Source organism: Lepidochelys olivacea (genome assembly GCF_965140295.1).
Source record: "Lepidochelys olivacea isolate rLepOli2 genome assembly, chromosome: 12".
Classification (NCBI taxonomy): domain Eukaryota; kingdom Metazoa; phylum Chordata; order Testudines; family Cheloniidae; genus Lepidochelys; species Lepidochelys olivacea.
Genome location: NC_140422.1, coordinates 3,293,598 through 3,306,089, shown reverse-complemented (window position 1 = coordinate 3,306,089; position 12,492 = coordinate 3,293,598). Strand labels below are relative to the sequence as shown.

At 58.2% G+C, this 12,492-nt stretch overlaps 1 protein-coding gene across 1 annotated transcript in view; it reads right to left on the bottom strand.

Annotated features, from left to right (window-relative positions):
- Positions 1 to 1,691: 1,691 nt before the first annotated feature.
- The window catches only part of CLEC18C (C-type lectin domain family 18 member C), a 30,622-nt gene continuing 19,821 nt past the window's right edge, over positions 1,692 to 12,492 (bottom strand). The window contains exons 8-12 of the mRNA XM_084644347.1: positions 11,534 to 11,640; positions 9,541 to 9,670; positions 8,008 to 8,104; positions 5,292 to 5,383; positions 1,692 to 3,157 (exon numbers count right to left, since the gene is read on the bottom strand). Of these exons, the coding sequence (XP_084500473.1) occupies positions 3,120 to 3,157; positions 5,292 to 5,383; positions 8,008 to 8,104; positions 9,541 to 9,670; positions 11,534 to 11,640 (464 nt within the window). The 3' untranslated portion in view covers positions 1,692 to 3,119. The remainder of the gene's footprint in view (positions 3,158 to 5,291; positions 5,384 to 8,007; positions 8,105 to 9,540; positions 9,671 to 11,533; positions 11,641 to 12,492) is intronic.

Below are 12,492 nucleotides of genomic sequence, written 5' to 3'. Positions count from 1 at the left end.
TTTGTGCAGCGCGTTCTAAATGGGGAAGTGCTGGTGTTCGCAGAGTCCTTGCAGAGATGCAGGGGGCAGCCTGGCTGCAGGGGGGCTGGCACCTGCTGGAAGGGAGAAGAGCTGAGGGGCAGCCACTGGCGATGAAGAAGGAGAAGAGCAATACAGAAATGGTTCCTAAGCACCGGAGTGGGGGGCAGGTTGGGACTCCAGAGGCTGCCAGAGCCAGCCCCACAACTCCAGCTGTGCAAATAACTGATTTTCCTCTCTGCTGACTGTCCCAAAAACTGGGGGGAGGGGGACCCAAAATGGAACTTGCGGGGGGGGGGGGGAGAAGCAGCAGTTGTTTCAGTCCAAACAAAATGTTTCATTTATTTCATGAACCTTTTCAAAGGGTTTTAATTTTTTGTAATAGCATTGAAGGAAATTTCATCTAAAAAGCATGTTGACGCGGGGGAGATGCTGTGACGTTTTTGGCAATTTTTGCCAAGGGCTTGGGGCTTTTCCCCGGGCTGATTCAGCAGGTTCACTGGGTATTTGCCAAACAGTTCGGTTGGCCTGAAGCTGCATTTTTCAGAGGGGAAAAACGTTTCAGATGAAAAAAATTTCCCCTGACTTTACCCACAACATCATCATATACATGCTTACTCCCCGGGATCCTAGCCCTGGGCAGTGAGCCAGGCACTGGACTGGCCTCATGCTGATGTCACAGTTAGCTCCCTTCACGGGGCCTGTAGCAGACATTCTAACCCAGGGCTGGGGGCTCATCAGTGCTTTGTTAGGCTAGAGAATGGGCTAGAGGGTTTAGTGTGGTTTTTTTTAATTGAGCTTTCGGCCCTTTCCTGCTTAGAAATAGTGGGGTGACAGGGTTAGCTTGGCCGGAGGAGCTGCTGGCTGTCCCTGGGGATATGCAGTGTGTGCGGGGAATCTCTCCCAAAACAGCCTCTCCAAAACGTTCCTGAGGCAGTGAGTGCAGTGGCTGGTGGCAAACACCGGTGGTTTTAAATTCTTCAACCATGAGCTCCTGGGGCTGAGGCTGTCTCAGTTGTGTGTATGTACAGCACCTTGCACCATTGCCTGATCCTAGACACCCCCACCCAGTGCTAATAACTAAAACTCGTCTTTCCCTCCCTCCCTCATTTACACTAGCTCCCCAGTTGCCCGCGAGTCTTCCTGGCCAGACAGGCTCTGAATTTCCAGTATAAAACCCAAGCAGAGCCCCTCCAACCCACAGCAGCAGAAAATGGCCCAAGCCCCCTTGCTTTCTTTTACTTTGCAGGGCACTAACAATCTCCCAGCTGGACTGTCGAACTGAGGTCTGCTGCGCTCTGGAGCCCTCCCATTCATCAGGGAGGCCCAGTTCTTACCCAAATATTCCCTGGGACCCTGGCCACACACAGCTCTTTGCAGAGCAGTTCCTTGCCCATCTAGGACAGACATGGTGCAGGACAGCAGCTTAGGGGGAAGGAGAGTGGACTGGGATGGCAGGCAGGAGGGGGAGCCCTGTCCCAGCGTAGGATGCCAGTGGGAAGTAGTAGGAGAGATGACTGCAGCTGGGAGCAGGGGACAGGCTGAGGAGGGCCCCTGGCTTTTGCTTTCACCACTCCCCATTTTTTTCCTCCTTTTGCCCCACGCCCAGGAGGGTGGCTCCCAGCCACTCACCCGGGACAGCCCCACAGCTGGAGAAAGGGACATGAGCAGCAGAAGGGACAGACAGCTTTATTAGAACAGCCCCAGCTCTCAAACTGCGGGAAGAGTTCGTGTCACTGTCCTAGACAGAGCCCGGGACGGAGCGCATGCTATATAGGGCGAAAGGGGAGAGGCATAGCTCAGTGGTTTGAGCATTGGCCTGCTAAACCCAGGGTTGTGAGTTCAATCCTTGAGGGGGCCATTTAGGGATCTGGGGCAAAAATTGGGGATTGGTCCTGCTTTGAGCAGGGGGTTGGACTAGATACCTCCTGAGGTCCCTTCCAACCCTGATATTCTGTGATTGTATGAAAGAACAGGCCTGAACACTAGGCCTACGGGTGCTCAGAGCCCTGCTCTGCTAGGTTCGCAGGTTGGTACCGGAGCTAGATGGCTTCTTTAGTGCTGAGCCGTGGTGGCACTGACTGGCACAGCAAAGGGGCATGGGGCCGAGAACGCCGCATGCTGCACCTGCCTGCCTGGGGAAGGCTGCCTCCTACAGCCAAGCCGCAGTGGGACGGCCCTGGCTAGCAACTGGACACCGAGTCCTAGACCAAGTAGGCACATCTGCCTTCTTCGCAGGGCACGTCTCAGCTGTGATTCCTGGGGCCCCAGCACCCCCCTTGTACCCCACAGCCCTGGCCAAGCACCGCTGGCTCTAGGTGGGACAGTCACCCTCTTGCTGTGCACCACTCAGCTCCCCAGCCCACACCTGCCAGAGCGGACGCAGAGTCCACTAAGCCGGCCCTATTCCGTATCAGGGCCGCAGAGCTACGGACTGGGGGTAACCACTGGGGGGACCCTGCTCCCTCTGGCACAGCCGGGAGAAGCGAGGGGCTCCCCGCGCTGATGTGCCATCACACCCCGGAGGAAGGGAGTGGGGACACGAAGCAGCTGCCCCGCCCCAGCGGTCACATGTGAGGGAGGGGCTATTTTACAGGAGCTCGGGGCTGTTCCATGGACAAGGGGCTAGGATGCACCCCAGAGACCCCCACCTGGCTCGACTGCGATGGCTCTGGTGGAGTCAGGCCCCCGGGGCAGCTGTGCGGGTTGATCTGGCCCCGCCACCCCCCTGCTCCGGCCTGGAAGGGCAGCCTGGGAAGCACTCTCTCCCTGAGTGCTCGGCAGGTCCTGGTGCCACCTCTGGGCCCCGGCCCTCAGGGAGGGGTGTCAGCGTGGCTGGGATGGGCGGAGCGCCCAGGGGGTCCTGTAGAGCAGTGGTACTCAAAGGGGTGGTCCGCGGACTGGTGCTGGTGCGCGAGCCATCGGCTGCTGGTCTGTGCGCACGCTGGGAAAATAATTGCCGGTCCCCCCCATCAGATAGCTTGAGAAGCGCTGGGCTCTAGGACCTGGCAGAACAGTAGCAGCGGATTCTTTCTCTCAAGCCGTATGTGGGCTGGAGGTGATGCTGCGCCCACAACTCAGCAGCAGGAAGTTGTGCAGGCTCAGGGCTGTGGCTGCCACAGGGAGATGTGCTTCTGAGCTGCAAAGGATCACAGCCAGCATTAGTGCTACCCAGCCAGGCTCGGGCACCGCAGCCCACTGCCAGCCAGGCAGGCCCCATAGGGAAAAAATCCCCAGAGCAATACAGGGTGATCCACCCCGGCAGGTCATAAGCACCAAAACACAGATCCTTACTAGGTGAGCCAGAGGGCTAACTCCATGAGCTAACAGCAATAGTAAGCTGTTATCCTTTGTGTGCACTAGCCACTAGAGGAGACACAATGCACACATTACCTCTAGATCGGGGATTCTCAAACTTCATTGCACCATGACTCCCGTCTGACAACAAAAATTACTCATGACCCCAGGAGGGGGGACCAAAGCCTGAGCCTGCCCGAGCCCTGCTGTGTCATGTGTGTGTGTGTGGGGGGGGGCAAAGCCCGAGCCCCACCACCCCGGGGGGAGGGGGGTTGTAGTGGGGTTGTCACCTACTCCTGCCTAAAAGGGCTTAAAACAGCCCTGGGAGAAGGCTGGGGCAGGGGAAAAGCTGGTTGGAGGAGCAGCCTCAGCTGGGGCCACGCCCCAGACAGACCCAGTGGGCCCTATAAAAGCCAGAGAAGCCAGGAGCTGAGAGGACTTTCCCTCTGGCTTGCTAAGGGAAAAGGGCCTGGCTGCCTGGAAGCTGAGAGAGGACCTGAGGTGGAGTAGGGCTGAGGGAAGGCCAGAGGAGCTGGGGAGCTTCGGCCTGGAAACCCCCCAGGCTGCAGGCCTAGTGGAAGGCCAAATAGGTACTGGGGGCAGCCCAAGGGTTAGGCAGAGGCAGCAAGTCCAAACCCCTCTTGCCTGTGATGAATGGCGCTTACGCTGCAGTTGGCCTCAGGGAATGGGGGCTAGGTGATGACTGGCAGTGGCCAGAGACTGAGGTGAGGTTGGGGGCTCCCTGGGGAGGGGAGACCCAGATCTGTTCAGGGTTCTGCAGGTGGTAGCACCCTGGCGTGAAAGGGGGCACCGGGGTCTGGGAGGGACTCGGGGGGGCCAGTGGCAAGCAGGACACTGGCCTGCAGAGGGCGCTCTGGAGGCTGGAACACTAATTCCCTGGATGACCAGCCGGAGGGGTGAGTCTCACACCGCTACAGAGGAAAAGCCAAAGCTCAAGGGCTGCAGCCCCAGGCAGGGGGTCTGTAACCTGTGCCCCGCTGCCCGGGACTTAAGCCCTCAAACTTTGGTCCCGAGCAGTGGGGCTCAGGCTTTGGCCCTGGGCCCCAGCAAGTCTAAGCCAGCCCTGGTGATCCCATTACAATGGGGTCCTGACCCACAGTTTGAGAACCTCTGCCCTAGATAAAATGGTAATTGGGGACTATGTAGCTAGCGCACACAGGGTATGTAATGGGGACTGACCGGGCAGATGTGTGCCAGCCGGCACCCAGGCACACTTGCCCTCCTGGGAACCAGCCTTAGACCTGGGCAACGTGCATCAGTTCCCATGGCACAATTCAGATCCAGAAAATGGTTGTTTTAAAACTTTGAAATGAATTGTTGGTGAATAAGGTGCTGGGCAGAGGCCCGGTGCCAGCCCCAGCAGGCCTGTTAACCAGACTGGGCACAGGAAGGGCAGCAGCCATGCAAACTACTTCCATGCTGCCTGGCCACCATGCCTCACCCTTATCTTGCAAGGACCAACTCTAAGGGTAAGAGACGGCTCATTCTCTGCTGAGACCACTAACCAGAGTGCAGCCCTTGGTTACCCAGGCCTGGAATAGCTGGGGGCTGCAGGTCAGGGATGAGGGGCATCAGCAGATCTGTGTGGGCTGGAAGCCCAGGACAGGGCCTGCGTGTTGGGATGGGGGGCATCGGTGGAGCTGTGTGTGGGGAGCCCACGGCTGGCATTGCACAGTCTGTGCTTTCGGGCGGAAGGGCATCGGCAGACCGGTCAGTGTGGGGAGCCCAGCACAGGAACTCCCAGGGCTGTTTTAATACTGTATGTTAGGACCGAGGGGCATCGGTGGAGCTGCAGGTCAGGGCTAAGGTGCACTCACAGAGCTCGTGCAGCACCTGCCGCCCTAGCACTAGCCAGCAGCTGGCCCAATGCCTGCATGCCCCTCTCGACACAGAGCAGGCATGAGGACTTCCCAGGTCACGGGGTGAGCAGAGAGGAGTGAAGTTGTGCCACTCACCAAACTGGCAGATGTAGCGGTTTCGGGTCTTGCAGCGCTGGTCATTCCAGTTGAAGGCGGCCGACGCTTGGAGCTCAACGCAGTTCCCAAACCTGAGATGCAGAGGAGAGCGGTCCCAGGGCTGGGAGGGGAGCAGGGGGTGCAGGAGTCCCAGAGCAGTGAGTACGGTGGTACCAGGTCCGGGAGGGGAGCAGGGGGTCCAAGAGTCCCAGAGCAGAGAGCAGTCCCAGGGCCAGTAGGGGAGTGTGACGTAGTGGGGATTGCCTGTTATGTTGTATGTGAATCTTCCTGTTTTGCATGAATGCTGCGTGTGCCTCAGTTTTGCTGTGTATTGCACCAATGTCTAGGCGGTGGGAATAAGGGGGTGTGACTTTTGTGGGGGTTACTCCAGCTGCCTGCACGGATGCTATGGCCGCCCCTTCCTAACCTGAGACCCAGGAGGAGGATGCGACCAGGTAACTCTTGGCCCGGGAAGTGAGACAAAGGCTGGAGGAGGAGCAACGGGCAGGGCAGGGGCCAGGTGGCTGGCTGACTAGGCTGGCTTGGGGAAAAGGGGGAGGACCAGAGCCCTGGCTCTGGGCTCCCCTCCTCCAAGATGGACTTGGCTGAAAGTCACTGATTTCAGTGCTAACAAGTTCTGTCCTACGCTGTGGTCCTGTCGATTAATAAACCTTCTGTTTTACTGGCTGGCTGAGAGTCCCGTCTGACTGCGGAGTTGGGGTGCAGGGCCCTCTGGCTTCCTCAGGAGTCCCACCCAGGCAGACTCGCTGCGGGAAGCACATGGCGGGGCAGGCGATGCTGAATACTCCGAGGTCAGATCCAGGAAGGCGGAAGCTGTGCAAGCTTCTGCCCTGGCGACAGCCTGCTCAGAGAGAGGCGGCTCCCCCAGAGTCCTGACTGGCTTCGTATGGAGCAGCTCCAGAGCATCGCCCAGTGACTCTGTGACAACGAGCAGGGGTTGCAGGAGTCCCAGAGCAGAGGACAGCGGTCCCAGCCCCAGGAGGGGAGCAGGGGGTGGAGGAGTCCCAGAGTGGAGAGTGGCTCCAGGCCCGGGAGGGGAGTATGGGGTGGAGGAGTCCCAGAGCAGAGAGGAGAGCGGTCTCTGGCCTGGGAGCAACTGATAAAGTCGGGTATTTTCCTAGAGTTTTGCATGAATGTTGTGTGGGTCTCAGTTTCCCCATGTGCTGCTTGTTTAACACAGTGGTGGGAGAGGGGTGGTTGTTACAGAGCAGCAGGTGTGACCTCGCCTAGCAGCCAGAACCCTGGACAACGGCCTGGAGATGGGGGACCCTAGCAACTGGTGACCTGGAGATGAGGAGGCCCACCCCAGCTGGGCAGGCAGCCGGGTCTGGCCAGTGGGTGGACAAAGGCTGAGGAGAGAGGGCCCCTGTGACCTGACCAGCCAGTTCCAGCCAGAGGGGGAACAAAGGACGGAGAAGAGAGGGCCCCAGTGACCTGTTTACCGGGGCAGGAGACAAAGGAGAGGGGAGGAGCTGTTGGGGGAGAAGATATAGGATGATCTGCTGGAAGGAGAAGGCTGCTGGACTGGGGAGAGAGAGAGCAGCTGAGCCCACCTGGATGCAGGATAGACTTAGATGTACTGTGCAGAAAGAGGCCAGGCCTGAGGCCTGGAGAGTTTCCTGTGCTGGGTTCAGATGCTCAATAAACCCTCCTGTTTTATGCTGGCTGAGAGTCACCCCAGTCTAGAGATCGGGGTTGCATTATTCCCTCTGGGTGTGAAGGCCCCAGGGGTCCACAGTGAGTGGACTCTCTGAGGAGGCCCACGGCGAAAGACAGGCGTGCTGGAGGCTCAGAGAGGTGAGGTTCCAGGAGATGGTTAACCCCTGAGAGAGCGTGGACCCCCGAGAAGGGCTGTCGCACTGAAGCGGGTTCCTCCCAGGGAACATAGGAAGCCGAGAGAGAGCACGAGTCCTGTGAGTCCGTTATGGGGGTGCATGGGGTGCAGGAGATGTGAGTTTTAAAGAAGGGGGACAGCCCTAGGTTGGAGCGCCTCACAACCAGGTTATGTCTACGTCTTGCAGATTCTTTCTGCATCACTTCTCCCCAGCCCTTCCTTGCCATTGCCAGTGCAACCTGCCATCCATGCTCGCACCATCTCTGGTCTGGATCACTGCAACCTCCTTTCTCTGGCTCTGACCAATGCAATCTTCCCTGCTCAGATCCATTCCCAATGTGCTACAAAGATCCTTCTCTTAGCCCGGTGCTCGGCCCCTCTCATCGCATCCCTCCCCTAGCTCCCCCTTCTCTAGCACATCCGTCAACTGCTTGCCTTCACTCTCAGGGCCCCTCCCGGCCTGGCCCTCCCAGCCTGGCCCCTCCCGGCCTGGCCTCTCTCATTTGCTGTGGAGCTGTCCACGGTTGCCTCTGATCAGACTGCGACACCAGCCTCTGTCGCCCACCTGTGACATTGTCAAACAAGCCCCTTTGTGCTTTCCCCAGGCTGCCCTGCCCCCTTGGGACGAGCTCCCTATACAAGGATGGTAAATCTGGGGGCAGGGACCGGCTATTTGTTCTGTGTTCGTACAGTGCTTGGCACACTGGGGTCTTGGGCCATGACTGGCGCTTCTAGGTGCTCCGGCACTACAGCTAATCAATACTGACAGGTGCCGCCGGTGGGCTCTGTGGTCTTCGGGCCTCGGGACCAAGCAGGAGCGGCATAACCATGGGTCTCCGTGCCCCTGCCCTCGTCACTTACCGCTGGCTGTCTGGCTGGCCGAACGCGAAGCTGGTGAAGGAGAACTGGGCGCCTGTGTCCCAGCGGAACAAATCCTTGGACGTTTTATAGGTCAGACCTAAATGAGAGAGCATGGGTGATGTCCTGGGGCTCCAGTCCACATGGGCAAAGCGGATGCCGTACACCACCACAGCGCTGGGCCTGAGTCTCATCACACAGGTCCTCATTGGCTGCATCTCAGCCAAGGAGCAGGGCTGGCCTTCCGTGTGAGTCAGTGGCCCCAGCAACTGCCGGGCCATGAACCGCAAGGGATCTGGGCCCCTGCTGCTGAGCTGTGTGTCATGAACCTCATGCTGCTAGCAGCGATTCTCCATTAGCTCAGGTGACTTTGGAGCACTGGGATCAGTTCTTTCCCTGTTGCCATCAGCAAGTTAAGATTGTATCACACGCCCAGTTCTGAACTTGCCTGCAGTGCGCAGCTGCACATGGGCTCCCCTGACTCAAACAGCTGGGGCCGCATGCTCAATGCCTCTTAGCGAGCGAAACACCTCGCTGTATGGGGCAGCCTCTGAGCTAGGTACCAATGCCCTGTGTCCAGCCCCTAGAGAGACGGGGCCCATCCCAATCTCGAGCCCCGACACAGTCCAGTTCCCTCATGCTCAGAGGGCTCTGCACTCCGAATGCCCCACAGGCCAGCCCCCACAGAGGGCACATTGTGACAGCTGTAACTGGGTGGGGGTTCCCAGCCTCCTACCTGAGCCAAACTCCTGCAGCTGTCCCTGCTGCTCACACACCCTTTCCAATCCACCACCCCGCTTCCCACTGAGCCACCATCTCCCCAGGCAGTCAGCGAGTAACTTCGACACAGGCCCAAACAGCGAGGCAGCATAGTCTGGCCAGTGACTACAGGCTGAGGTGTCAAGATGTCCTGAGTTCTAATCCTGACTCCCGGTGTGACCCCTGGCAAGTCATGGCCCCGCTGTGCCTTGGTTTCCCCAGTTGTGAATCACAGATACCTCCCTCCTGGGAGGATGGGGAGGGTTAAAGCTCTGCGGAAGAACTAAGTATTATCAGAACAGCAGCACTTCCATTAGCAGCCTGAGGGAGAACGTTACCCTGCAGTACCCCATGAGCGGCCCTGCACCAAGGAAACAACAACAACCGAGTTCATTAATTAGTTCCTGTCTGCAGAGTACTTTGAAGATGACAAGCTCTGTGGAAATGCCAGGACTGTGATCCTGAAAGCAGGGCTGATTTTTACTGTAACCTAGGTGCTGCTCTACAATCAGAGTGAGGACCTTTCAAAGCTGGAATGATGGGACTCCAGCACAGAGCTCTGTGCCCGCCTCGCAACCCTGGGGCTGGCGGGGGAGCGCCAGGAGGACCTTACACTCTCTGCCGGCAGCACTAGGAGAGATTGCATCGTCCTCCGGGCTGGGACCCAGCCTGCAAGGTCTCTAGAGCCACGACTGCCTCCTGCTTGCCTCTGGAAAGTCCTGTACCGAGCCCTGGGGCTCCAGCTGTCCTTTGGCAGCAAAAACTGCAGTCACTCACCGATCCAGAAGTTCCGGGTCTCGAAATCCGGCTCTGTCACCTCATTGGTGGGTTCCAAATGTCCCAGGTAATAGGCCAGAATATCCTGCACTTTCTGATTTGTGATCTGGGCCAGCATGGCTCCTTTCTCCTGCAGGGGATCAGACCCAGACAGCCCAAATCAAGAAATCCAGCCAGCCAGCACAACAGGCTAACCCTTCCCTTCATCCACAGTTTAGTCCCTGCAACCCAGACGGGCCAGTCCCCTGTCTGTGCACTTCCCCCATCCCCACCAAGAAGTATCCTAAATCCATTCCAGGCAGGCAGAGGAGTCCAGTTCCCTAGCGTCTTCTCTTCCACAGGGACCGAAGGGACTGAATGCTCCCACCAGCTGCGTGGGTGTGAAAACAATGGGGCCCATGGGAGCCCAGAGGCTTTGTTCTTATGGAACGGACACTTGATTGAGCAACACTTGCTCTCCCAGCTGATCAGCACCCCTGTGGGCAGATTAACTCCCCGGGGCTCCGAGCCAGTGCAGTCAGTCTGTCGCCTGCACCAGGTGCGCACGAATCGCTCTGGACATTGGCCTTGGGGGGTCAAAGCCAAGACCCAGCCTGCAAATGGAGAGGAAATTTCCAGCCACATAAGAGGTGGCTTTCGGCTTCCAATACTGCAGCAGGAGCTGGCCTGGGCTGTTTGCTCCCAAACCCCTGCCATGGAAGAGGGCTCAGGCTGCGACATGTGGCATCCAAACAGGACTGGACGCTCCCCCTGGGGCGACTCGGGAGTGAAATCAGTGGAATGGCCCGAGGGGCGGGGGAAGGGCTGGCATGTTGCGTCTCGCTGTGTGCTGCACCCGGCCGCCCTCGCAGATATCCTTTCCTACGGCCTGTCCCCTTGGTTTGCCAGGGTCGATGATCAGCTCTGAAATGCCAGGGGGCTCGTGACACCCAGACCTGCCTCTGGGGTGTGCTGTCCCCTCACAGAAAGCCATTAACAAGCCAGCTCAAGCTGGGCTCTTTTAGCTACAGTGCAGAGGCTGTTCCAGCCAGAGGCCCCTGGTTCAAGCCCTTGTGGCAGGGTCTACAGAACCTGGGCCGGCTGCCACGCCCACACCACTGCCAGGCCAGCCAGAGCCCAGTCCCAGAGCACCGCCGAGAGTAGGCACTGCAGGAAGTACCGCCCAAGTGACAGCACCCTGCAGCCTCTGATCGGCCCACGCGCACTGTGTAACCCGGGAGGGTGCCCCAGCAGGCCGTCTGGCCTGCTGTGACTCCAGACCCCATCTCGTTGCCTGCTCTCCAGTCTCTGACCCAGCTTCGCTCCGACCCTTGCTCTTACTGACCTTGGCGATTACTCCGATCCCTGCTTGCTGACTAGCATCTCGTGACTCTCCTTAGCGTGTGGACACAGCCCAGCCGTGACCAGCAGGCCACACTGCCTGCACCCCAGTCTCTTTCATCCGCCCCGGGGCATCGTGTAACATTTGCTCACAATTCGGCACTTCAGAAACCACAGTTTGTATTGTGCCCACCACGCGCTCGGCCCATGCCATGCAGTGGTTCTGAGGAGCCGCTGGAGACCGCCCGGGGTCCCAAGTGAATCCAGATCCCTGCATTCCTTATAAAACGTGGGCCCTTGGGGACTGAAGAGACAACAAGGCTGGTGGGAAAGAGGGAAACCCCCTCCCCAGAGGGTTTTAGCACACGCTCCAGAGCTGTGCAGGTGAATCCCAGCCTGGATTTCGTTCCCCTGTCCCTAGACTGAAATATTATCAAATGTGGCTTCCTAAGCAATACACTGGCTCTGTATGCGTGAGTGAGGCTGCCCTCTACTGGACGCCCCACAGAAAAGGTAAGAGACCTACTACCCCTAGCAGCTCAGGAGCTCTCCTTTAGTTCAAGCAGTTGAAGCCTGTGTTTTGGGACTGGAAGGAGTAGGGTCTAGCCCTGGTTTCTGGCTCTCTCTGTGAACTGGGTCTGTTGACTGCAGCACAAGGGCTGCTGGGGGTTACCTGGCATTTTATTTTGGCTTCATAATACGTGTCTGCCTCCGAGGAAATCATGAAGCAGTCCCCATCTATCCTCAGGTCGCAGGTATGGAAAGGGAACTGAACCTTCGCTGTGAGAGGAGAGAGAAGGAAGGATCAGTCCCTGCTTTAACCCCAGGGACTCTCTGCCTGCAGGAGAGGAAGCAGAGCCCTCTACACGCACCAGTCTAGTCACTCACCAGGCAGCCTCTCACCTATAACTAGGGTTGCCAACCCTCCAGGATTGGCCTGCAGTCCCCAGGAATTACAGATTAATCTTTAATGAAAGATTATGTCATGTGATGAAACCTACAGGAACATGTCCAACCAAAATTGGCCACCCTCCCTGTAACTCTCCTCAGCCCAGCAACCCAGGGGTGCAGGGAATGGAACCTGGATTAAGTTCATGCACTGCTCTGCTCTCCCCCAGGGTGTCACTGTTACACCAGGCATTACTCTGGCCCAGCAGTCTTTGCATCAGGCAGGTCAGCAACTCTTAAAGGAGCCCGCACTGGTATTCAGATGTTTGGGGGAAGTTTGCTCGGACTCCCCATAAGTGTGGCACCATTCAGCCCCCCCCCCCCCCCCCCCGGGCAGCCAGGGGGTTCATTTAACAGCAGCACGTATCCCCTGGACTATTTTGTTCAGTTCTGCCCTCATCCCCAGTGCCACCTGCACAGAGGCCGGGGGTTCCCACAGGGCACTGCCCCAGTCTCGCTGGTTCCAAACATGCACTGAATGGCATCAAGATCTTCCGCCTCTGACCCAGCCAGCGATGGGCCAACTAGCCTGAGCAGATCCAGCCACAGCTGGGGAGCATCACATCTGCAGCTTGGTTTCATTTCTAGCCAGCAGCTGGGACCGGGAAGGAGGCAGGAGGCGACACTGAGCAGCCGTCTCCAGAACTGGGAGGGATGGGCAGAAGAGCAACAGATTACAACCAA